The 25,288-nt window shown below is 43.3% G+C and overlaps 3 protein-coding genes across 3 annotated transcripts in view; 1 reads left to right on the top strand and 2 right to left on the bottom strand.

Moving 5' to 3' along the window:
• LOC122452766 (antiviral innate immune response receptor RIG-I-like) overlaps positions 1-25,288 on the bottom strand; it is a 145,555-nt gene that overhangs the window by 88,038 nt on the left and 32,229 nt on the right. The window lies entirely within an intron of this gene.
• On the bottom strand, positions 2,444-11,479 carry LOC122453333 (cytoplasmic aconitate hydratase-like). Its single transcript, XM_043487316.1, has 4 exons — positions 11,315-11,479; positions 7,348-7,470; positions 4,046-4,231; positions 2,444-3,301 (listed from the first exon to the last, which is right to left on the bottom strand). Exons 1-4 carry the CDS (start codon positions 11,405-11,407, stop codon positions 3,188-3,190), a joined length of 516 nt encoding a protein of 171 aa, XP_043343251.1. The 5' UTR covers positions 11,408-11,479; the 3' UTR covers positions 2,444-3,187.
• Positions 13,794-25,288, top strand: part of DDX58 (DExD/H-box helicase 58) — a 32,060-nt gene continuing 20,565 nt past the window's right edge. The window contains exons 1-4 of the mRNA XM_043487314.1: positions 13,794-14,297; positions 20,330-20,464; positions 23,377-23,558; positions 24,528-24,675. Coding sequence (XP_043343249.1) covers positions 14,192-14,297; positions 20,330-20,464; positions 23,377-23,558; positions 24,528-24,675 — 571 coding nt within the window. The 5' untranslated portion in view covers positions 13,794-14,191. The remainder of the gene's footprint in view (positions 14,298-20,329; positions 20,465-23,376; positions 23,559-24,527; positions 24,676-25,288) is intronic.

The following is a 25,288-nucleotide window of genomic DNA, read 5'->3' on the forward strand; positions in this document are numbered from 1 at the left end:
CAGTTTGAATTGTGCTTCTAACACTGTAGCTAAAAGTCCTGTCTAATTTATCCTTCTCCTAGATCACTTTCCACCTACATGAGCTGTTCCATTGCCAAAGACACATATGCTTATTTGCTGCAAGAAAAATGTTCGTCTGTGAATTCACTGGGCACCAGGAACACTTGTTTGCCTAGGAGGTATCAGGCACATACGAATTTAGAAAACAGTAGGAACGAGGGAGATGGGAACCCCATAGACAGGGAGGGGCTGGGCCCAGCAAGAGCAGCAAGCTTCTCACCTGGAGAGTAAGCACCCAGTGACTTCTTGAGAAACCAGGTGAAAGGGGTTTATTTGTTCAGCCTGGTTGAGAGCAAGGATGGGACACTGGCCCAAGACACTTTATTAATGAACATGATAGAGGGTGTTTGGAAGGGAGAGGAGGGAAATTCAGAGGTGAAGGGACCCCATTCCAGAAGTCATAGCTGCAAGAATGTCTCCCCATAAGCACCGAGGGTGGGGAGCCAGGCTGCTCCAGGTTCGGCACTGGAGGTCTGAGGGGTGGATGTGTTTTTTCAGCCCTTCTTAGTGTTGTCATGCTAGTGAAGAAGGAATTCATATGGCCTGAACTCCACCTGAGGCCTGTCCATGCTGATCACGCTCAGCCACCTGTCCAGTGGACTCTGAACTCTCTGCTTAGTGCCTGTGGGAACGACAATGGAAGGATAAGACCCCCTCCGGACAGGGGAACCTTGAAGATCATATCCAGGTTACTCATCACCTAAGAGAAAACAGACACTAATCACCCCTGCCTCCGGATAGTATCTATCGGAAAGTAACCACAGGCTTATCGGTTATTAACTGGTTGGAATGTAACCGCAGGCTTATTAACTATTTGAACACATAACACGTGAATGATGGGGTTATTGTGATTGTATTTAGCCTTCCTTTGCAAGCCTCAAGGAATTTGGGGTGGTGGGTTCAGACACGTACACATGGGGTATAAAAGATTTTCACAAATGCTGGTCGGGGTCCTTGGCTAAGAGGAGACTCTGCCTTGGGCCCACCAGTGTAATAAACTGCACTCCACTATCTGCACTGTCCTTCTGAGTTTGTTTCCCAGAAAGTGTGGCTATTACACTGACTTTAATATGTGGGTCACAGGGTTTTCTTGTACAACAGGGTTCTGTCTGTGATTTTTATTCATGAACAGAAGCTAGATCCCAGGATCTCAGAGGCAAGGATGCTGAGGAACCTGCCTTGTCCAATTATCTGGGGGGGAGCTGGGGGTTAGGATTTGATCCTGGGTGTTGTGGTGCTAGTGGTAAAGATTCTGCCTGCCAATGCAGGAGAACAAGAGACCTGGGTCCATCCCTGGGTCGGGAAGATCCCCCAGAGGAGGAAATGGCAACCCACTCTGGTATTCTTGCCTGGAGAATTCCATGGACAGAGGACCCTAGTGGGCTACAGACCGTGGAGTTGCAGTCAGACATGGCTGAGTGAGCAGATAAGCCAAAGTTCTGTTGACTAGCCCACAGACCCGAGTGCTGAAAGCTGAGGCTTAAAACTCACTAGAGGGAGATTAATTTGTAAGGTATAAGGTGCCCTGTTATGAACGGAACGGGTGCCCCCTCCACCCCAAATTCCTATATTGAAGTCCAGCCCCCACTGTGCTGCTGTGGAGGTGGGACCTCTAGGGTAAGTTTAAATAAAGGTCACGAGAGCCGGGCCCTCGTAAGAAGAGACCCCCGGGAGCGCGTCCGTTCATCCATCATCTGTGCACAGGCGCTGAGGGAAGGCCGCCCGAGGACACGGGCGGCGGCGGCTGGCTGCAAGCCAGGATGAGAGCTCGCACCAGAAAATGAGCTCGCCGCAACCTCAACCTCGGACATCTATCGTCCAGAACTGTGAGAGAATAAATTTCTGACATTTGAGCCACTCAGTCTATGACATTTCATCATGGCAGCTGGAGCAGACTACAACATGTGCCCTGAAATGACCTCAGTGGTGAAAAGGAGCAGGTAACCCAGCTGAAGATTAAAAAAAAACTATGGTCCGTTCACCAAGCTACATCATCACGGCTCCCAGGCTATTGCTACCATCTTGTACGCTCCTAAAGGGGGTTCAACACAGCCATTTAACCTGCATATTACTGATGTGGTTACAGGAAAGAACTCGAGGGACTTACCTGGCGGTCCAGTGGCTAAAGACTCCGTGCTCCCAGTGCGGGGTGCCTGGGTTCAATTCCTGGTCAGGGAACTAGATCTCACATGCCACAACTAAAGAGTCCTCATGTTAAAACTAAGACCCGGCACTGCCAAATAAATATATTTTTGGAAAACAAACAAACAAAACTCGAAGATCACTCAGACTTCAGGAACCTGCAGTCTGAAATTTGCTCTGCTCTAAATATCACAAAATGAGGGCCACGCCTGCAGCAGAATTCAATACCAAAGTCAAAAAGTTTTCCTTGAAAATAGATTTAATCTTATTCAAATTAGAAATGTTCTGCATATCTCTTCAAAACCACCTCCAAAGTTCTCCTCATGATACATGAAAAGTTTTCTAGGGAAACTTTATGAAACTACTGAAAGACATCTCCATATTTCCTCAGTGTGGAGCTGTCAAAAAGTACACAAGTGAAAACTTTGAATGTCTGAGCCATTCCCGAGGTGCCTGGGTCATTCACTCTGGAGGAATCGGCGGGGTGGAGGGACTACGGTCACCACGTGCGAACACGTCCCCTCTGCCTTGTCAGTTACACTGGCAGAGCACACAGAGGCAACGGACTCTCAAGGGGAACGTTTCATAGAGCAGAGGGCAACGGACAGGAGCCAGAAACTGGGCAGGAGCTGAACTTTAGAGGCTAAGAGTGAAAAATCAACATTCAGTGATCAGTGACCTTAAAGGGCTCAACTCTCCCTTCTTGGCACAAGTGACAGTCCCACCATTCTAAGCTCCCAAATTCTAGAACAAGATAAAAAGATTAACAAAAATAGCGCATGTAGAAACTGCTGATTCTGTGTGCAGAGGATCCACACTGGGACCTCAGGGCGCCCTGGGCAGGCAGCACCCCTGCATGGAGGCGAGGGTCAGGGGAGGAGGCCAGGGGCGAAGAGGCTGCCAACCCGGGGCCTGTGGGCTGCGGATGCTGTGCTTCCTCCTGCCGCCGGGCCGCTGGGCCGCCCATCTCCAAGGAGACCAGGGCCTACTTGGTCATCTTGCGGATCATGTAGTTGAGGATGCCCCCGTTATGGAAATAAGTGAGCTCCACGTCGGTGTCAAACCTCATGACAGCCTGGAAGGTCTTCCCGGTGTCCAGCTGGGAGGACGGAGGAGCAGAGAAGAACAGATGAGGGAGGAGACGAGCCAGCCCTCAGACTGCCCTCCAAGTGCAGTCCACGCCCCGGCAGCACCCAGCACCCGAGCAGGTGCCGGCCGGCCCCAGCCCAGACCCGCTGAGCAGGAAGCTGTGCTTTACTTAACAAGATGCCCCATGTACTGATCTACAAGGTAAAGCCCTGCAGAGCATCTGTGATGGAAGTGAGAGACCCTGAGAATTAGAAACAGCCTCTCGGTGCAGCAGTTACTTGCGATGTTTGGAATATTTTCGAAGCCTTCACCAGGGACGGCCCGGGAAAGGAAGTGTTGGCAGCCAGCAGGCGCTTCATTAAGGCTGTCCCCTGGGCGCTGGCCCAGATGCTCACTCTAGGACGCGGCTCAGCAGCTCAATCTGCCTGGGCGGCTAGATCACCCTGGGACCACGGTGCTGCACCTCATCCTCGCCTTACCCAGGGCTCAGCTGTCGTTTTCACCTCAGTGCTAATCAAAGCCAGGGCCTGGGGTGAGTGTGTCTGTTCACATTTTTATAATAAAAAGCTGCTTTAAATGCCCCACCCCTGAGCTTTTCATCACTATTCTCCCAATACAGGAGACATGAGTTCGATCCCTGGGTGGGGAACTAAGATCGTGCATGACCTGCAGCATGACCAAATTAAAAAAAAAAGACTGATGACAAACATGGGGTCCCTTTAGCTGGACCTGGCATGGAAGGGCACTGACTTACCTTGATCTGGACTTTCATTCGTGGTTTCAGGGTTTCTGGAATGCTGATAGTGTATCGTTCACGCCCGGTGAGTCCCAGGGTGTCTGCATTCTCCCCAGGGAGGTACTCGAGAGGGATCACCCCCATCCCGACCAAGTTACTTCGGTGAATGCGCTCGTAACTCTCCGCTAGGACAGCTCTGATTCCCTGAAGAACGAAGACTGTAAGTAGCTGGGACACAGTTTTTCTTTAACACAGACACTTAACAACAGGATTCTTAGGTCAAAACTCTTCTCCTGCCCAAATTCTCCTTCAATTAGTCCTTTACATAAAATGTTGCTATTATATATATAGCACAGTAGCTAACCAACTGCCTCCACTGTATAAGCAGCAGGTAGGCAATGAAATGAACTCTCCCCTTCTACCTCCACCAACTCTGGATGGAGACACTGTTACTGTGCCCTGCACCCTGGGAGTCAGTGGTCTGTCAGATATTTGAACCCACAAAGTCTAATCACACACTTAGTTTGTGATACAAACTCCCACTGTATCTGGAAACCACACTACAAAGAAACACAAAGAAAATTCATTTTGCCCTTTGAATTTTGGTATTATTGTAGGTTGTATTAGCAGACACAGAATATTTAATCAAAACACAACTTTCAGAACATAGTACAGAGAAAGGAATTGATCACCTGCTGTGTGCTGCTTTTATACCTCCTGTTTCAAGGATCAAATTGCACTGAATGTAATCTTGATATAAAGCTTCCTATAAAGCACATTTTATTGGTAACCTATAACTGACAATATACAGCAATGATCAGTAAACCAGGATACCTGATTAACTAGAACACCCAAATCTCAAATATTAGTTAACTGTAATATAATATTAAGATACCCGTAAAAGCTCTCAACATACTTTCAGATCCCCTGAATCAGGGTCACTCAGGAAGCTTGTTAAAAATGTAGATTCTTAGGTACTTACAACCCCAGATCTACTGTATCAGAATCTCTTGCAGGAAGCATGGGTGAGAGGATGGGATACTTTTAAGTCTGGAGAACCATGGCTAGACAGAGGTGTTCTAAGGTTCTGCTGATATTACAGTCACCAGGAGAGGCTTTTAAAATCCGAAGTCCAGGCCTTTCATCTTACCAACCAAACCAGAACGTCTGGGAATGAGATCCAGGCATAGGTATTTTTTAAATCACAAAGTGTTTCCAAGTTTAAAAGCACAGGTTTAAAAGAGCAGATTCTTTAGCGCAGTTGGTATTTTGTGTAGATTTATGTACATATGTACTGCGTATTTATTCGGGGGGAAGGGGCAATGGTTGTAAACACAGGTTATTCACGCCCCAAGCTCTGTGAGGAGGGCTGTGTGGAGCGGCAGGTCACGCTGCCTGGCCTCTCTTTCTGTGGACAACGTGGCTGAGGCTGGCCAGCTACAGAAGGAAGTGTGCACTGCTGTCTGGGCAGACAGAACTCAGGGCTGTTCTGTAGAGAAGCTGACACTACAGAGTCGGAACCCTAAAAGATGGCTGTTCCCTTGCTCTTTGTATACCCGCTGCTCTCCTGCTCGGGCTTCGCCTCCGCCCTACTCACCCGAACGTGCTTGCCCTCTGCTCCTTAGGCCAGGAAGGCCCCACCTGTTAGTTCATTAGAGGGAAACATTTACCCTCTGACCGCTGTTAACTTGAGGGGCTGTGAGGGACATGCCCCAGCCCTGGTTTCCCTGGTAACTACAGCCAACCTGATGTCAATCCCCGCTCTAATAAATGGGAGGAGCCGCCTCCTCCTCCCTGGGGTGAAGACTATCGCGTGTGCCGCCTGCGGTCAGCCGCATCCCACGATGCTTCAGATGTGTAAGAAACCACTGATGCCTCTCTCGCCGGGGCCAGGCTCGCTCTTTGGCCCTGCGGCTGGTGCAGCCCACCCAGACTCTAGAGATCCCCTCTGAGCCGTGACTCGCCTATCCACAGACCTTCCTGTCCCCCCCAGCACCTCCCCCCACGCCCCGACTGTTCCTGCTCTCAATGCTGTTGTCAGCGCCCGGCTCCCTTCCTAAAATCCTTCCTTTTGTAGTTTCTTAGGTTCTTTTCAGCAGTTTCTAGAAAGGGCAGGCCTTCGACAAATTACCAACTAATAACATATCTTTTCTCCACACCCCCACCCACTGCAAACTGATGGGACTTAAAAAGGCGGGGGGGGGGGGGGGTGTGATTAAAACCTGGGCGTCTGGAGGGCTGTCTGCCAGACAGTCATATATTTTTTACAGCACATGTGGATATCAACTGACTTGTGCAACGTCTGCCAAGTGCATTGATTTGCTCAAGCCACTGTTATTTAAACTGGTATCAGCTAAGCTATTCTACCCCACCCTGAAGACTGAAGCCAGGCACCACAAGTGGCCCTGCTTGATTCAGGGCCAGCGAAGGGGCCAGACGGAAAGACTCCCTGTGGGGCCCCTCCCACAGGGACAACTTCCGGGTCAAGCCCTGAAATGGCGGAAGGTTCTGAAGAGCGGTCTGTCTACACTGAGAGGGTTTCCTTTTCTACTGAGCCTGTACGCACACCCTTCACTGGCAGTGAAAAGCAGCTGTACAAAGTGCATTCCCTGAGTTTATTCAAAGCTCAGGCTCCTGGGCTTCCCTTGTGGCTTAGCTGGTAAAGTATCTACCTGCAATGTGGAAGACCTGGATTTGATCCCTGGGTTGGGAAGATCCCCTGGAGAAGGGAAAGGCTACCCACTCCAGCATTCTTGCCTGGAGAATTCCATGGACGGTATAGTTCATGTTTGCAAAGAGTTAGACATGACTGAGCGACTTTCACTTTCGGGCTCCTGATGTTTTCTCTTCTGTGAACCTAACAGACGAGACAGTAGCAGCACTGTCCTCACATTGAACTAGGACAAGGGCCTTAAATAAGCTTCAGGTGCTAACCCGAGAACATTAAGAAAATCATGAAACTTTCCCCATTAAAAAGAAAAAAAAAAAGACACACATTCCACACTTCTGGATGTAATTTCATGGACTTCAAGATCCTCCCCTCAACGGTCGTACCGACACACCCAAAGATCCATGGCTCCCAGGGTAGCGACACTTGATGGAGGGGAACCTGCTGACTCCACATTTCTTCACTCAGTGAGGGAAGCCCGGATCACGAAGCAGGAGGCGAGGAAACAGCCCACGCTTCCCCGAGCTTGCCTTGCTCTCCCACAGCATCTTCTTGGAAAGCAAACCAAAGGACGTTCCTTCCGCCTCCCTCCCAGCTTCCCTTCTGGAGCGGGGGGCAGCTGCCTGCAGCGCTGTCTCTGCGTGCTACTCACCAGGAGGAAAGGGCCCTTGGCGGCCCAGTCTCGGGAGCTGCCCGAGCCGTACTCCTTGCCGGCCAGGACGATGAGGGGGAGACCCGCCTGCTGGTACCGCTCAGCGGCGTCGAACACATCAAGCTGAGGAGGAGAGGAGGGAGGTTTTACCGACAGAGTAAAGACACAGCGTGTAGACAGAGGCTAGTGAGTCCTGAGGGGACATGGAGGAGTGTCTGCAGTCGGCCAAGTCAGTGTAAAGTCAAGGGCAAACTCAACCAACCAGTTGCCTGGTCTACAAATTTCCAGTTAATGCCATCTATTAATACTACTTCTTTTCTTCTTCTTTTAAGTCGCTCAGTCATGTCCGACTCTTTGAGACCCCATGGACTGTAGACTACGAGGTTCCTCCATTCATGGGATTCTCCAGGTACTTACCTCTATCAAATTGAATTTTATACTCTTAAGTGAAATGCCTTATTGTCCTAATTGTAGAAAAACATTAAAATCCTAGGGCATCAGGGGAAAAAGGAAATTAGATCAGTTTTTTTTTTTTAAAAACTCTTCCATTGATTAAAATATCTTAAAGCAAAAGCAGAGAATCCCACCTAAATCTGGGATTTGATTCTGTACCAGAGGCTTGGTGATGGTCAGTTGTAAAGGGTGGCCAAACACAAAAAAAAAGGTCACGTGTTTGGAAATTACAAAAATGCAGACTTTTATTCATCACCCTTCTACATGGAGGTCAAGGTAACAATAGTAGAAACACTGATGAAGCACCAATCAATAAAGGACAAGAAAGCATTAAGGAATCTCTTAGTATATATGAGAAACGGCTTTAACAAATAGATTCATTTGTTTCTCACAGGAACTCTGAACATTCTGCTGAGCTGAGGCTTCACAAAGACAGGTGATATCATTGATGGTGAGTAATGAAACTTTTTTTTTTTGTCGCTACTTAAGTCAGAAAATAAGATCCCTCCAAAGAGGGAGTGTTTGATTTGAAAGGAGCTCTAGAAAGGTATATAATCAAACTCTCAAGTAGGCTTTCACAGATTACTACTGTGGTGAAAGGATGGAGACTGTGGTTAATGTCCCACGGCACTGCCTAAATCTAGATAGGATTCTGTCTGTCTTCAGCTGAAGAGAACTCACAAATATAGAAACTGTTGAAAAAAAAAAAGAGTAAAAGCCTGCTCTGTCTAACCAAAAACCCTGGATGCTTTCAAAGACCAGAAAAGAAACAACCTACCCGATACTTTCAGAGGTATCGGTTACTAGTTTGGATATTAAGAATGTGGGAGTGTGTGTTTTAAAGTGCTTTCAAAACGACCACAGAGCTGACAATCCCACGGCAGAGTGGGTTGTGGAACCCAGATGTGCGGACTCAGCAGGTTTGAATTCCGGGCTCCTGGCTTTTCTCTTGTGTGTGTCAAACTGAGAGTAGCAGGCAGCTTATAGAGTACCGGCTCCCTGCACGTGCCCTCTCTTCTAAAGGAAGCATAAAAGTTAGTGGTTTCTTCTGATATCTCACCTCTGGATTCCTAAGTATTTAATTGGTCAGCTCATTTCTCTTTATTATCCATTAAATTCTTAGAGGATTTAGTTCTTTCCACTACCACTCTTGTAGGGCTCTTCCTCTCCCCAACCTCTCCTCTCCAGGGCCTTCTAATATCACTGTCATACCTTTTCTGGCCATATGTTTTAAGTATGTACATGCTATTTACAGCTGAGCCACATAATGGACTCAGATTTCCTTTTCTTGGCAATTAAAAAAATTTTCTTTTCCCACTGGAAATAATAAATCTGTATGCGTGTGTGCGCACGCTCACCTGTTTGTGTCCCTACCCATTAACTCCCAAATATACTACCTAAAGTATTGATACAAATCTTTTCTGAAGGCATTCATATCTATCAGGCGATTTACTTTAAAAATCTTTTTCACGGGGGGTCACTCCTGACGCCCTCATTCCTGTGTGGACCGCTGACTCTCTGAGGTGTGTTCATGTGATGGAGGAGTCTTCCTTCCCCAGCATCCTGGCGATTCCCTGCATTTCCTTTTCCTGGATCCTACATCTTCCCCTATATTTGGTTTATTCTCTCATTTTGGTGGAATACAATTACCAAGTAGCTTTCTGAGACTGGGACTGACAGATTATTTTTAAAGCTTTTGAATATCTGAATGTGTTGTTACTTTAGACTCTCACTTGGCTGGTAGTATGAGGGATACAGATTTTAGGGTGCCAACAATTTTCCTTAGTCTAAGTCTCCTGGGTTGCCTTGAGTGCATCTGATCCCCAGAAGAGTGCACATAAGCTTTTTTTCCCCTCTCCGAAGTTTCTAGATCTTCTCCTTACCTCTGCTGTTCTTACTTTCAAGGTGATGTGACTGGGAGTGAGTAGTACTCATGTGGCTGGGTGTGTGCAGTGGACCTTTCGATCTGGAATCTCAGATTTTGCACTTGAAGAATTTCTTGTGTTAACTCTTAAACAATTTCCTCTCAGATTTAATCTGTTCTTTTTAGCATGTTTATTCAGTCAGATGCTGGTCCTCCTAGGTTCAGGCTTTGATATTCTTACATTTCCTAATTTCCCCTTTGTCTTTCTACCTTCTGGAAGATTTTCTCAACTTTTCCTGTGAAATTTTTTAGGGCCTTTTTTTTTTTTTTAAGAGCTCCTTCTTGTCTTCTGATTACACCAACAGAAAATCATCTCTTAGACGAAACAATTGTTTTTCTTAGTTTTCTTCTACTCTGTGCATTATCTGTTTTTCTCTTTATTCCTCCATTTCTTGTCTAGGTCTGTCTTTCAAGTTCAAGACCTGACTCCAATGTCTCTTCATCTCTGATGCTGTCTCCTTATTTAAGCTGAGGCACTAACCATCTGACTAGGAGTTCTGTGCATGGTAGGGCTGTCAATGAAGGGTCCCACCATGACAGTTGGCATCCCGGAGGCCCTCAAGTCTATTAACTACAAGTCCCTCCTTCGTCTCTTGGGGATTTTACCATTCATCTGTATCTTTTTCACTTAATAGTCTACTGTCCCCACTAGTCACTGAACAAATATGTCCTAGGCACTCACTCTGTGCTGGATGGCTTCACAGGTGGTGCACTGGTAAAGAATCCGCCTGCCAATGCAGGAGACATAAGAGATGTGGGTTTGACCCCTGGGTTGAGAAGGTGCCCTGGAGTAGGAAATGGCAACCCAGTCCAGTACTCTTGCCTGAGAAATCCCATGGACAGAGGAGCCTGGCAGGCTACAGTCCATGGGGTGCCAGAGTTGACTGAGTGACTGCCGCGCGTGCCACCCAGGGTTAACCTCAGAACCTTAAAAAGGAGATGTTATTTCTACTTCGCAAGTAAGAAAAGTGAGGCTCAGAGAGGTTGGTAGATCTCTGAAGAAGGCTCCACAGCTGGTCTGAGGTGGAGCTGGGACTTGAACCCAGGCTTGTCTGACTTCAAGGGCAGGCTTCCCCACGTCTCCCCATGCCTGCCCTCTGTGAACAGACAATTTCAGCTCTAATAAACCAACTCCACGTGGTTCCCATTAGGACCCAAGCAGGCCTGCCCAGTCCTCTATATTCTTCCTTCCCTAACGGTATGATTAAGTAAATGTTACTGAAGTCATAAAACAGCACTTCTTAGTAAATATCCTCCACCTTAACCTGGAATTTCCCCTTCAAGTATTCTGAACTGATGAAACCTCAATCGGAGGCTTTTTAAGCTCAACTCCTAAGAAACAAGATTTAGTTAAAGCATGAAGCAGAAATCTCTAAGCAGGAAAAGGCCTTCCAGTTTAAAAGGACTCTTCTTTAGGGATGACCTCTACATATATGGAACACTTGGCAGAAGGGATTATGTAAAGCAAGAGGTAGGATGTTAAGTGTGGAAAAAAAATAAGACCAAAGGGAAAGGGACAAGGCAAGCATTGAACCACCCAGAGCCTGAGAAATGCTGGCTTCTAGAGGAAGCGCAAGACACCATACTCACAATTTCACCAGAAGGCAGATGGATAGTCTGTGGTGCCTGCTTGTTCAAGAATTTGTTTAATAAGCGGATGTTGGCGAATGTCCCCCGCGCCATGATGGCATCATTCCCTCGGCGGGAGCCGTAGGAGTTGAATTCTCGAGGAGTCAGGCTGATAACGAAAGTAGGAGAGAAGCTGGTTTAGGGAAGTGAGAGATCAAACCTGGCTTACACCATGAAAGGGGGAAAAAATCACAAACCTAGTATTTCTGTGAGTCTACTAAGTATTGTTCTCCAAGACAGAAAAATGTTTCCATAGCTTCGACTGAGGGCCCATTGAGAGGCAGCAGGTGCGATGGTGAATCTATAACCTCCTAGCATCAACCTAGAGTCTTATAAATCTGGGTAGAGCAATCGGGAGGAACTTGAATCAGAGTATTTTATTTATTCAGTAGGGTAGCCTATAAAGCTTCATTAAAGATAAAATGTTAAAAGTGGGTGGAAAAAAAACAAAGGAAGCAAAGGGAATACTCCGGGTACATCAGTTTGGTGGAGCTGAGAGTGGGGGACACAAAAAACATTCTGCAAATGAAACAGAATAGGTTCACATTTGTCTGGGAACTGGATGCAATTAAAAACCACGTAACTGGCAACATGACTTAGTATTGTTGTAAGATCAAATGCAGGGCAGGGAGAAGGGAGCAGAACAAGAACTTTCAAATTTTTATCTCTCTATGAATGGAAAGGTGTTACACCTCTAAAGATCAGAGTCCTGAGAATGGACTATCCTGTATATTTCAGGCTGAAGGCAGCATTCTTTTGAGTTTGAGGAACCCTTGGTGCAGAGTCAGCGTGACCAAGCACAAGCAACAGACCACACATGTTAGAGCTAAAGGAATGGATTCGGTATGGAGTCAGGTTTGTTCTTCTCTGTTACAGAGTTTGTGATTAAAGTGAACATTGATTGTTTCCCTGCTGAAATTAGTAATAAGATAAGTGTGTCAACTTGCACCAGTTTTATTCAGCTTTCTTCTGAAGCCATAGGAGGTGCCATATGGGAAAGAAGCAAAATAAAAGGCATAAGGATTGGAAAAGAAGAAATAAAACCCATGTATTCCCAAATGGCATGACTGTTTGCATAGAAATTTTTAAGAACTCTACAGAACAGTAACTCTCTAGAGCTAATAAGTGAATTAGTGAATTGCATAATACAAGTGAATTAATAAATTCTATATACCAGCAACAAAAAACTTGAAAATGACACTTTAAAAACAATTCAATTTACAGAAGCATCAGAGAATGTAAAATAGTTAAGAATAAATTTAATAGAGATGTAGAAGATCTGTACTTGTAAAACTATAAAACTATAAAATAATGCTGAGGGAAATTAAAGACCCAGATAAATGAAAACTTACATCCATGGATTTGAAGGCTCACTACTGTTAAAAATGTCATTTCTCCTCAAGTTCACCTGTAGGTTTGATGTAGTTCTGATCAAAACCCCAATATGCTTTTTTAAAAATAGGAATTGGCAAACTGAATAGTTCATGAAAGTGAAAGTCACTCGGAGGTGTCTGACGCTTTGCGACCCTAGAGCCGAGAGGCTCCTCTGTCCATGAGATTCTCCAGGCAAGAACATTTCATAGCAAAATCTAAAGATCCCAGAACGGTCAATGTACTTTTTTCCCCTTAGTATTTTTTAATTTATTTGGTTGTACCAGGCCTCAGTTGTGGCGCACAGGATCTTTAGCTGCAACATGTGGGATCTAGTTCCCCACGAGGGATCACACCAAGGCCCTCTGCACTGGGAGCAAGAGTTTTAGCCACTGGACCACCAGGTAAGTCCCAGTGTAGTCTTTACAAAGAGAAATAAAGCACTGTAAACAAATAGATAAGTGGAACAGAATAAAATCAGATATAGTACACAGTCAGTTGGTTTTTTGACAAAGGTGCCAAGGCTATTAAAAGGGAAAAGTTTTCGATGAAGTAGTTTGTGTGAGACAAGTACAAGTATGGAAGAAGTGAAAGCTTGACCTCTGCCTCATACCACAGCAAAATTAATGTGAGATGCCCATAACCTAAAGGTAAAAGCTGAAAACACAAAGACCTAAAAGAAAACAAAGAATATCTTTATGACCTCGGAGTAGGCAAAGATTCACCAAAGAGGACACAAAAGGCAGTCATCAACGAAAAAACTGGTAAATTTATTTATTATTTAAATTTATTTAGGTTTCACCAAAATAAATTTATGCTCAAAAGACACCTTAAAGAGAATGATGTAACACAAACTGGGAGAGGATATTTGGACTACATATATATGACAACAGTGCACTATTTCATACCAGGCAAAAGCCCAAACCAAACAAGCGAACAACAGACTAACCAGCGTGTGTATTTCCTGGACTTGCATCACCTGAAGCTCTCACACTCCAGGCGGGACGGCACCGCGGGATGGCCATTTTGGCAGACAGGTGACAGTCTCCTGTAAAGTTAAGACACTAGACCACAGGACCCAGACAACCTGGGCAAAGTGGTTACACCCGCATACATTTCCCCAAACTCACGGAATTATAAATTAACACCTATGCATTTTATCGTATCTAAACTTTACGGCCCTAAAAGCAAAACAGAAAGTCTAAGATGATGTGAACACCAAAGAGCAACTCGCGGGAAACGCGAGCCCGAGAGGAAACGAAACCGCGCAGGGAGCCTGGGCGTCCCGCCCCCACCGCTAGTTGCAGTTTCGATTTTTCCTCCGCAGCCCGGGTTCCCCTGCAGCTCCGCCTCCGCGCTGGGTGCTCACTTGGGAAAATTTCTCGCGCCTCACAGCTGTGTTTTCTCGGAGCGCAGCTGAGCGGAGCGCAGGCGAGGCAGGTGGTCGCGGGGAGCTGAGCCGCCGGAATGACTGCCGAACAGCGGCGGAATTTGCACGCCTTCCGCGGCTATGTCAGGAAGATCCTGGACCCTACCTACATCCTGAGCTACATGACTCCCTGGTTTAGGGACGGTGAGTGGTTGCCGCTTGTCCCTTGGGGCAAGAAAACAGTTCAGGACTTCTTTCTTATTCCCCTTCCACCCCCATCCCGGTCTTTGAAACAATACAGTAAACTCCGGGTTTGTGGCAAGATCTTCGCAATATTTTAGACTGGGGATTGTCAAGAGTTTGAGAAGCCCTTGGAGGCTAAGATGGGGAAACTGAGTCCCAGCGAAGTGAAACGGCTTGCTTAGAGCTGCACATTTGTTTAGACTTAAAGCTGGGGAAATATGTCGCTGTCCGTTTCATTTATTTCTACTAATAGTTGTGTCCGTCTACTGTGTTGGTCTTTGCGCTGATATCAGAGATTCAGAATAAGATACAAGCCCTTCCTTAAAATACTTTAAAGTCCAAGGGGTTGGTGGAGACAGGTGAGGACCGAAGCACACAAATGATAAGAAAGTGCTGTACTCCGAAAGAAGTTGAGACTCACTCTGCCAGATCTTGATCTTATCAGCAGATAACTGGAAAACTTTTATAAATTTGATTTTTATTTTATATTGGTTATAGTTGATTTACAATGTTGCATTAGTTTCATGTACAGCAAAGTGATTCAGTTATACCTATATATACCACCTATACCATTCAGATATACCTATACCATTCTTTTTCAGATTCTTTTCTCATATAGGTTATCACAGAATATTGAGCAGAGTTCTAGGCACTATCCAGTGGGTGCTCCATAGATTACCTGTTTTGTATATAGTAGTGTGTATATGCTAATCCAAGACTCTTAATTTATCTCTCCCCCACCTCTCCCCTTTGGGAACCATAAGTTTGTTTTCATGGTCTGTGAGTCTGTTTCTGTTTTGTAAAGAAGTTCATTTGTATCATTTTTATGATTCCACATATAAGTGATATGATATTTGTCTTCCTCTGTCTGAGTTCACTTAGTATGATAATCCCTAGGTATATCCATGTTGCTGCAAATGGCATTATGTCATTCTTTTTTATGGCTGAGTAATATTCCATTGTATGTATGTCCCATATCTTTTTAATCCATTCCTCTGTCATTGGAGATCTAGGTTGCCTCCATGTCTTGGCTACTGTAAATAGTGCTGTAATAAATACTGGGGTGCATGTATCTTTTCAAATTATGAGAGGAGCACGACTCACTGGAGTGAACGGCTTTAGGCTTCAATTCAGGTGTTTCCGCACAGCATTTGAGTCCCATGATGATGGATAATGGCCATTTTACAGATTTGTATTGAGGTACTTTGTGCCAGGGGTAGGCAGAGCCTTGGGGAGAAGAGAAGGGAGGGGGCTGCCTGGAAAGAGTGAGGTGAAAGAGGGAGTCTGCTCCAAACGCCTACATAACTTTCCTGATGTGAGTCAGTTTTTGGAAACTGTATTAAAGCTGACAGGTAACTTGAGTGCTAATTGCTCTGAAAAAGCAAAGCACAGGTTGTGGAGTGAGGAGTGAAAGAATACCACCAACACAAAGGACTCCCACTTTGTTGCTATGCTCAGAGACAAGTAACAAAATAACATCCTAATGGCCACAGAGTAGTTGGGGCCCTTGAAGAATGTAAGCCATGCAAGACATCTGTCTCTTCTAGAAATGCTCCAAAAAGTCAAACACTAACAATGATATGAATCCCCTTCTTTCAAGTATTAGTATACTGATTTAATAACCAGCAACTTAGCACCAGTTAAGGTGTGTGTCAGGCCTGAGGCTAGCATTGGCTAGCATTAACACATACTACTACACATAATAGTTAATAGGAAGCATCCTTTTAGGAAATGAAGGATCAATAAGAATGGTTCTACTCTGAGATTAGAGTGCATATGTGAAGTCAGGTAACTGAACAATAGCTAATAAAAGTGTGATGACTGTGTTGATGGAAAACCATAGTGTGCTTATGGGAGTGCATAGGTGGGATTATTTTTTAATATATATTAACTTTATAGTTATAATACATCACAATAAAAATACCAAAAGTTTCTGTGAAGTATGTATCTCTTTGAATAAACCTTAAAAAAAAAAAAAAGACAATAAACCCCTCATAAAACAAAACAAAAAAACCCCCAAGAGGTAAGTTTAAAAAGTGAGCTTGAGGGCTTCTCTGGTAGCTCCGTGGTAAAGAATTGCCTGCCAGTGCAGGAGACATGGATTCAGTCCCTGATCCGGGAAGATCCCACGTGCCGCGGAGCAGCTAAGCCCGTGGGCCACAGCTGTTGAGTCTGTGCTCTAGAGCCGGAGAGCCACAACTACTGAGCCTCCTGCTGCAACTACTGAAGCCCGTGTGCCTAGACTGTGCTCCAACAAAAGAAGCCACTGCAGTGAGAGGCCTCCACACAACTAGAGAGTAGCCCCTACTCTCTGCTGCTAGAGAGCCGCCCATGCAGCAATGAGGACCCAGTGCAGCCAGAAATAAATAATTTTTTAAAAGCAAGCTTAAAAATACTGTGTATAATATTATCTTATTTTTGAATGTTAACAATACCCTAGAGTTTTTACTTCAAGTCCTGCCCCATAGGCAGCTGTTTTCATGTAGTTGGTTTACATCTTTCCTGTTCATTTCTTTGTATTTTATCACATCAACTCTTTGCTTTTCACCCCACTTTTCCTGTTTTCTGTTACACTGATTAAATTATCTGTCCCTCCCCCATCTTGTTTTCTCAGCTCTTTTGGTTAAATCCTAACCCCAGGCTTCAGAATGTGACCTTAAGACTCAGCAATCTTGTGCCTAGCTGTATATGTACTTAAGAGAAATGAATATATATGTCCACACAAAAACTTGTACATGAACGCTTATAGAATTACTGTTCATAAAAGAAAAAAATGTAGAAACCTAAATGCCCATTAACTGATGAATAGATAGACAAAACTGGTGTATCCATACACTGGATTATTATTCAGCAGGGAAAAGGATTAAATATGATACATGATTACAACATGGATGAACCTTGAAAACATTATGCTAAGTGAAAGAACCCAGCCATGAGGACCACATACTCTATGATCCCATTCATATGAAATGTCCAAAATAGGCAAATCCATAGTTACCACAGGGGAAGTGGGGAATGACTGCTAATGGGTATAAGATTTCTTTCTACAGTAATAAAAAGGCAGTAAAATTATATAGTGGTAATGGATTTATATCTCTAAAAGCCATTGAATTTTATACTTTAAAAGGGTTTGTTTTATTGTTGCATAGACCTTGGCAGAAAAGGGAGGCGTTCCTTCCTGTCTTCTTACATTCATTCAGCATACCTTTGTTAAGTGTACATTGAGTACTAGGTCTTCTAAACTCTGAGAATACAGAGGTTAACCTGCCAGACAATTGGAATTACTCCCTTAGAATTTACATCCCACTGACAATAGGACTTCCCTTGTGGCTCAGACGGTAGAGCATCTGCTTACAATGCAGGAGACCTGGGTTCAATCCCTAGGTCGGGAAGATCCTCTGGAGAAGGAAATGGCAACCCACTCCAGTACTCTTGCCTGGAAAATCGCATGGATGGAGGAGCGTGGTGGGCTACAGTCCATGATGTCGCAAAGAATCTGACACAACTGAGCAACTGACTTCGCTTTGCTTCGACAGTGGGGAAAATTATCAAATATCACGTCATACGAAGGTAATGGTTTGGTTATCAGCCCAGACGTGGAGTTACTGTGCAAAATGAGTAAGACCACCAGCTGGTTGGTGGATAGTTGTCTGTTACCTGGCCTCACTGTGTTTTCTTTAGCTCCTTCTGCCTTTTCTTTTCTACCATATTTCCTACCACCTGCTCACCTGAAATAAATAGACTGCCAGATATTTCTCCAGCAAAGACAAACTTTTTCAGGATCATCAGAGAACTGCAGTCTGGGATGTGCAATCATGGCAGCCACATGCAGGTCCCACATGCAGGGCAAAGGAAGAACACTTCTATAGAGGAGAAAAGGAGGCTGGGAGGGGCTGTAGTAAACAGTCAGTGGCTTTTCCTTGGCTCAGTCCTTGCCAGGAAAGAAAAGTCTGACTTCTTCCTCTTGGGCTCTGCTATGGGCGCAGGGCATGAGAGCGCCCCCTTCTGGTCTCCTGGCTCCATTGTGATTTCTGTTTACTAAGTTTTTTACACGTCTTAGCAAAAGCCTGGGAAAAGGACCAAGAAAGGACCTCTGTTCATTCTAACTCTGGTTGCTGTTCAGTTCAGTTCAGTTCAGTCACTCAGTCGTGTCCGACTGTTTGCAACCCCGTGGACTGCAGCATGCCAGGCTTCCCTGTCCATCACCAACTCCTGGAGCTTACTCAAACTCATGTCCATCGTGTTGGTGATGCCGTCCAACCATCTCATCCTCTGTTGTCCCCCTTTCCTCCTGTCTTCAATCTTTCCCAGCTTCAGGGTCTTTTCAGATGAATCAGTTCTTCGCATCAGATGGCCAAAGTACTGGAGCTTCAGCTTCAGCATCAGTCCTTCCAATGAATATTCAGGACTGATTTCCTTTAGGATTGACTGGTTGGATCTCCTTGCAGTCCAAGGGACTCTCAAGAGTCTTCTCCAACACCACAGTTCAAAAGCATCAGTTCTTTGTGGTGCTCAGCTTTCTTTATAGTCCAACTCTTACATCCATACATGACTACTGGAAAAACCATAGCTTTGGCTAGACGGACCTTTGTTGGCAAAGTAATGTCTCTGCTTTTTAATGTGCTCTCTAGGTTGGTCATAACTTTTCTTCCAAGAAGCAAGTGTCTTTTAATTGCGGATGGCTGCAGTCACCATCCACAATGATTCTGGAGCCCAAAAAATAAAGTCAGTCACTGTTTCCCCATTTGTTTGCCATGTAGTGATGGGACCAGATGACATGATCTTAGTTTTCTGAATGTTGAGCTTTAAGCCAACTTTTTCACTTTACTCTTTCACTTTCACCAAGAGGCTCTTTTGTTCTTCGCTTTCTGCCATAAGGGTGGTGTCATCTGCATATCTGAGGTTATTGATATTTCTCCCAGCAATCTGGATTCCAGCTTGTGCTTCATCCAGCCCAGTGTTTCTCATGATGTACTCTGCATAGAAGTTAAATAAGCAGGGTGACAATATACAGCCTTGACATACTCCTTTCCTGATTTGGAACCAGTCTGTTGTTCCATGTCCAGTTCTGTCTGTTGCTTCCTGACCTGCATACAGATGTCTCAAGAGGTAGATAAGGTGGTCTGGTATTCCCATCTCTTTCAGAATTTTCCACAGTTTATTGTGATCCACACAGTCAAAGGCTTTGGCATAGTCAATAAAGCAGAAGTAGATGTTTTTTTGGAACTCTCTTGCTTTTTCGATGATCCAACAGATGTTGGCCATTTGATCTCTGGCTCCTCTGCCTTTTCTAAATCCAGCTTGAACATCTGGAAGTTCACAGTTCATGTACTGTTAAAGCCTGGCTTGGAGAATTTTGAACATTACTTCACTAGCGTGTGAGATGAGTGCAATTTTGCGGTAGTTTGAGCGTTCTTTGGCATTGCCTTTCTTAGGGATTGGAATGAAAACTGACCTTTTCCAGTCCTGTGGCCAGTGCTGAGTTTTCCAGATTTGCTGGTTGCTGTGTCCACTGTAATTGTCACTGATGACAGAAGTGGTCCTATCCTCACGCCCTTTTAGTCCTGTGATTAATTCAGACTTTTGAACAAGAAACATTCAAATGTTAGAAGAAGCCATGGTTTTTCTACTTAACCTGGTGCTACCTTGACTTCTCACTTGTTAAGGGGAGACTCTTGCAAACATCTTTAAGAAACTCATTTTCTTAAGAACTGCCCTCCAGCGTGTGTCCAGACTTCTACAACAGAGAGTAGAAGTTTCCAGAGAGGCTGGGGGTAGGGGTGGGGGGCAGTGAAGAATGGGTATGATTGACCAAGACAGAGAACTTGCTGCTTTCCTGCAGGTCCTTCCATTGCTGTGAATCCCCAGCCCCACTGGAGAAGATCTGACAACCCTTGCAATGATTAGTGGTCTGCCCTCCAATGATTAGGGGTCTTCCCTCCAATGATTAGCGGTTCTGCAGTTTGATGAGTCCCTCTTGCCTCTGTTTGTAGATGTTGTGCAGAATATTCAGGCCGAGAAAAACAACAAGGGGCCCACAGAGGCTGCTTCACTTTTCCTCCAGATCCTATTGGAGCTCCAGGAGGAAGGCTGGTTCCGCGGCTTTCTGGATGCCCTTCACCAAGCAGGTTAGTTCATTCTTTTTACTCACAAATCAGAGTATAGTACTTGACTGTTTAAAGATTCTGTAAAGGTGAAATTCTATTAGTTTATAAGTATCCACATTTAGTTTATGTCTCTTAATCTGAAGCAATGTAAAGACTATTTTCAGGCAGATGCTATAACTGCCTACTTGAAATTTCCAAAGGAATCTACAGAGAGGTTATTACAACTAATGGGACAGTTTAACAAGTTTATTGGATTTAAGATCAGTATACAAAAATTAGTTGTATTTCCACCCACTGGGAAAAATGGCAAATGTAATCCAAAATGAGATACCAGTTCTAATAGTAACAAAAGTTACAATATATTTAGCAATACATCTAGCCAAAGATGTGTGGAGTCTGAATAGAGAAAATGCTAAAAGGTTTTTGAAAAAATATAAAGAAATTCTAGGGAATTCCTTGGTGGTCGAATGGTTAGAACTCTTTCACTGCCATGGCCTGGATTCAGTCCCTGGTTTGGGAACTGAGATCCTGCAAGCTGTGCGGCAAAGCCGAGAAAAAAAAAAAAGTCCAAGCTAAGTGGAGGCATATACCTGTGCACATAGAGAGGAGGACCGTAAAAGCGTCAGTGCTCCCTACATTGAGTGATGCATTCAATACAATTCTAAACAAAAATCCCGCATTCTTCTTTATGAACTTGACAAGCAGATTCTAAACTGTATGTGGAAGAATTATGACCCAAGAATAGTCAGTGCACTTCTAAAGAAGAATTCAGTAGGTTGGGGGTTCCTTTTTTAGATATCAAGATCTGTTAAAAGTCATAGGCATTGATGCAGTGTGATGCTGGCCCTGGTATTGAACAACTGACCAATGAGACAGAATGGCGAGCCTTCAATGAGACTCATATATTTATGGAACTCTGATGTACTGGAGATCACCGGGAAAAGAGGATTATTCAGAAAGGAGGGACTTTTTGATACATTGCAGTGGGCCATTTAAAATGGGATAATGTTAAAAACCAGGCAAACCCTAACTTTCATATCCATGTGGATACAAATAAACTTGTCTTCCTTAACCTCATTCCATGTACATACATACACTTGCAAATACACAATAAGTCAAAGGAATTCAAGACTTAATTCATGATAGCAAAAGTTTAACTATTTTAGATTAGTATACAGAAGAGCATTTTTCTGACCTTAGGGTATGACAGGATTTATGAGATAAGACATTAAAACATTAACCTAGATTGATAAATTTGAGGACATTAAAATTAAGAGTATCTGTTTATCAAAAAATACTATACAGAAAGTGAAAAAACAAGTGACAGACTGGCGGAGGATATTTTCAAACTACATTATCACGAAAGAATTAGTTTCCACGATATATTTAAAAGGCTTAAAGTCAATTAGGAAAAAAAAAATATTTACAGGGCAAAAGATGTGAACTGACTCTTCAAAGAATAGGAAACATGAAAAGTTAATAAACAGGAGAAAAGATTCTCTGCCCAATTAGCAATTAGGAAGTTGTAAATTAGAAACATAATTAGCAAAATCTAGAAAGTCCAACAGTGGGAAGGCTTGAAGAGGATTTTTAATAATAGGAAAATTTAAAGATGACAATAGGGAGTGTAAATGCTACAACTATTTTGAAAAACAATCGGCATCAGCTCCTATAGTTACAGCTCTCCTTCTCTCCAGCAGTTTCACTATTAAGTATATGCCCAGAAAAATTCTTAACACATATATTCCAGAATACACTTACAAAGAATGTTCATACTATAATCAGTTGGTAATGCCAAAAACAAGCAAGCAAAGAAACAAAGCTAGAAGCAACCCCAGTATCCTTCAGGAAGAGAATGGATAAATACATTTTGTGATATTCACACAAGTTGATTATCCTGCAATGGAGATGTATGAACATAGCTACAGATGACAGCACAGGTGAAGCTTAGAAGTGTAATATTAAACTTTTTAAACGTCAGAGAAAATTGCATTTAGTGAAGAATATAATTAAAACATTTCAAGCAAGCTTGAACTAAACATGTATTCTTTAGAGAATTGAGCATATGCCACACAACTATTCAAAGAAATCAAGAGTGATAAATCAAATACCGGATAGTGGTATCTTTGCAGGAAGATAGAAGAGTGAGAGAGAGGAGACACACACCCACAAAGGTACTGGAATATTCCAGGTATTAAGCTGGATAATAGCTTCATATGTGCTGATATGGTCTTTATAGCCCGATGAAAAGAGTGTGGGCCTTATAGTCAGACAAGCCTGGTGGTTCTCTGAAGAGAAACTTAGAGCCAAGCATTCCTGGATAATTCTAGTTGGAAATAATTTTTTCATTCAAATTTCCCATTGTACTTACTTGGTAAGGCCCTGAGGGGCAGGAATTGACATTTATATTTCTTTTTGCACTTTTTACTGCTTTGCACTGAGAAGATACTTAGCATGATGGTTTGACTCAATTGAAAGGCAAATCAGAGATTGTAGGTGAAGTCCATGGGGTACCTTGGAAGGAAGACATCTTACTAAGACCACATAATAAGACTTCAAATTTATTCTCAGTGAAAGTGTTAGTCACTCAGTTGTGTCCAACTCTTTGCAACCCATGGACTGTAGCCGGCCAGGCTCCTCTGTCCATGGGATTCTCCAGACAAGAATACTGGAGTGGGTAGCCATTCCCTTCTCCAGGGTATCTTTCTGACCCAGGGATTGAACCCAGGGTTCTTACCACTAGTTCCACCTGAAATGTGGGGTGCCTAAAATGAATATTGAATTTTCTTTTTGAAAGATCATAAATAATGGAAGTGATTTACAGTTGTTTTCAGTTCTCTCACAATACATTCAAAAGTGATTTCTATGATCTTAATCTCAACATATTTTTTTAGTTGGTGTCCTAAGAGCCCTATTTTTTTCCTACTTTGCAGGTTATTCTGGACTTTATGAAGCCATTGAAAGTTGGGATTTCCAAAAAATTGAAAAATTGGAGGAGTATAGATTACTTTTAAAGCGTTTACAACCAGAATTTAAAACCACAATCAATCCGGAAGATATCCTTCCTGAAATATCTGGATGTTTAATTAATCAGGAATGTGAAGAAATTATTCAGGTATTTTAATTAATATTAAATATTGAATTTTGGGGAAAATTTGACCATGAGGAATGTCTTCTGTTTCCTATGTTATTTTAGAACTGAGCAAGATCATTAAAATTTACTAAAGTCCTCAAATCTAAGGCACAGTTACCTAGAAGGATACTTTTATTTGTGATCTGAGTAATCAATTTGTGTCTTTTCAGGTTTGCCCTATTTTCAGTTAAAATTACTTTATTACTTTTGTGAATAATGTTTTCTACAAATTTAAATAAAATCAAACAGTTTAGCAAATAAAAAGAAAAAAGGTTGTGGACTCCAGTGGTTAAGTATTCAGTCTCTGGACACAAACCAATTTTGTTAATCCAAGCTCAGCCACTTACTAGTGGTGTGATCTTGGGCACATTTAGTTTCTCTAAGTCTCTGTTTCCTGTATAAAATGGGAATAATAATGGTACCTAATAAAGTACTAACTAATAAGTAAGGTATTTTTATAGGCTTTGAATGAGATAATATATGTAAAGTGCTTACATATCTCTGGCACATAATAGTAATTGCTCAGTGAATTTTAATTATCATGATTAATAATAAGAACCATGTAAGTCTCACTATCGAGAAAAAACTATTCATTAATATTTTGTTATATCCTTCCAAATATGCCTATGCCAGTATAGCCATATTTTGAATAGGTGTGAAATAGTTTGTTTTCCTGATATAGCTGATGTTAATACAATAACATCTCAGAGGAGGTAAGAACTCATGGCCTGACATGGTGATATCATGTGTAAGAGGACAAGGATAAAGGGAAGTGTGTCTTAAAAGATCAAGTTGCATGGGGGCAAAAACAGTCATGAAAGAGACCTAGTGAACCAGAGTATACAATGATTTTAAATTTGATAGTATTTGAATTGATGTTTCTTCAGTAAAAACTCATAAGATGAAAACTTTTGAAACACCTGATCAGTCCACTGCAATTGTCTTCCTTAGATAAGTTCCAACAAGGGGCTGATGGCAGGTGCAGAGAAAATGGTTGAATGCCTTCTCAGATCAGACAAGGAGAACTGGCCCAAAACTTTGAAACTTGCATTGGAGAAAGAAGAGAGCAAGTTCAGCGAACTGTGGATGGTAGAGAAAGGTAGGATATTCGGAAGGGTGTGAGGGTCTGAAAAGAGGCCCTCTTCATAGTTCTGCTTGGAGCTTCTTACATTCCTACCTGCTTTTCACTTACTGTCAGAAACATTTTCCCCTTCAAATACTCTTAGCTATATCTCTAGTGAGAGGCCAGTGTGAAGTTGAGTTCTGGGAGGTAGGTGGTTTTTTGTCTACAGAATTAGTTGGGTTGTATATATCCCCTGAAAATGGATCAGGACAAACCCTTTCATCCAGAATTAGCCTATCTGCCCAGAGTATTTGGGGGAAAGGCAGAGTCTGAGCTCACTCTCTGGGTTTAAATGCTGAGAGAAATAGCTTGAAAATTCTAGAGTTAAAGGTTCAAACTGCACAACTCACTGCCTTTTCAGAACAGAATCATCTGAGACACTATCTGGTGGTTCTCTTGCCTAGAATCCATCTGGAACCAAACTAGAACAAGATTAAAAGGAAGAGTCTGTTTTGATTAAGTGGCTGAGCTATCACTTGGCTTCCTGAAGCTAATAACATCTTCTCGGAGCATTATCTTAAAGGCTGAGTTTGGTAAACCATCTGAGGTCTGGTCTTAGCCTTTCAGAGTCTTCTTTAAGATTATAATT

Source organism: Cervus canadensis, chromosome 14 (assembly GCF_019320065.1).
Source record: "Cervus canadensis isolate Bull #8, Minnesota chromosome 14, ASM1932006v1, whole genome shotgun sequence".
In the NCBI taxonomy this organism is placed as follows: Eukaryota; Metazoa; Chordata; class Mammalia; order Artiodactyla; family Cervidae; genus Cervus; species Cervus canadensis.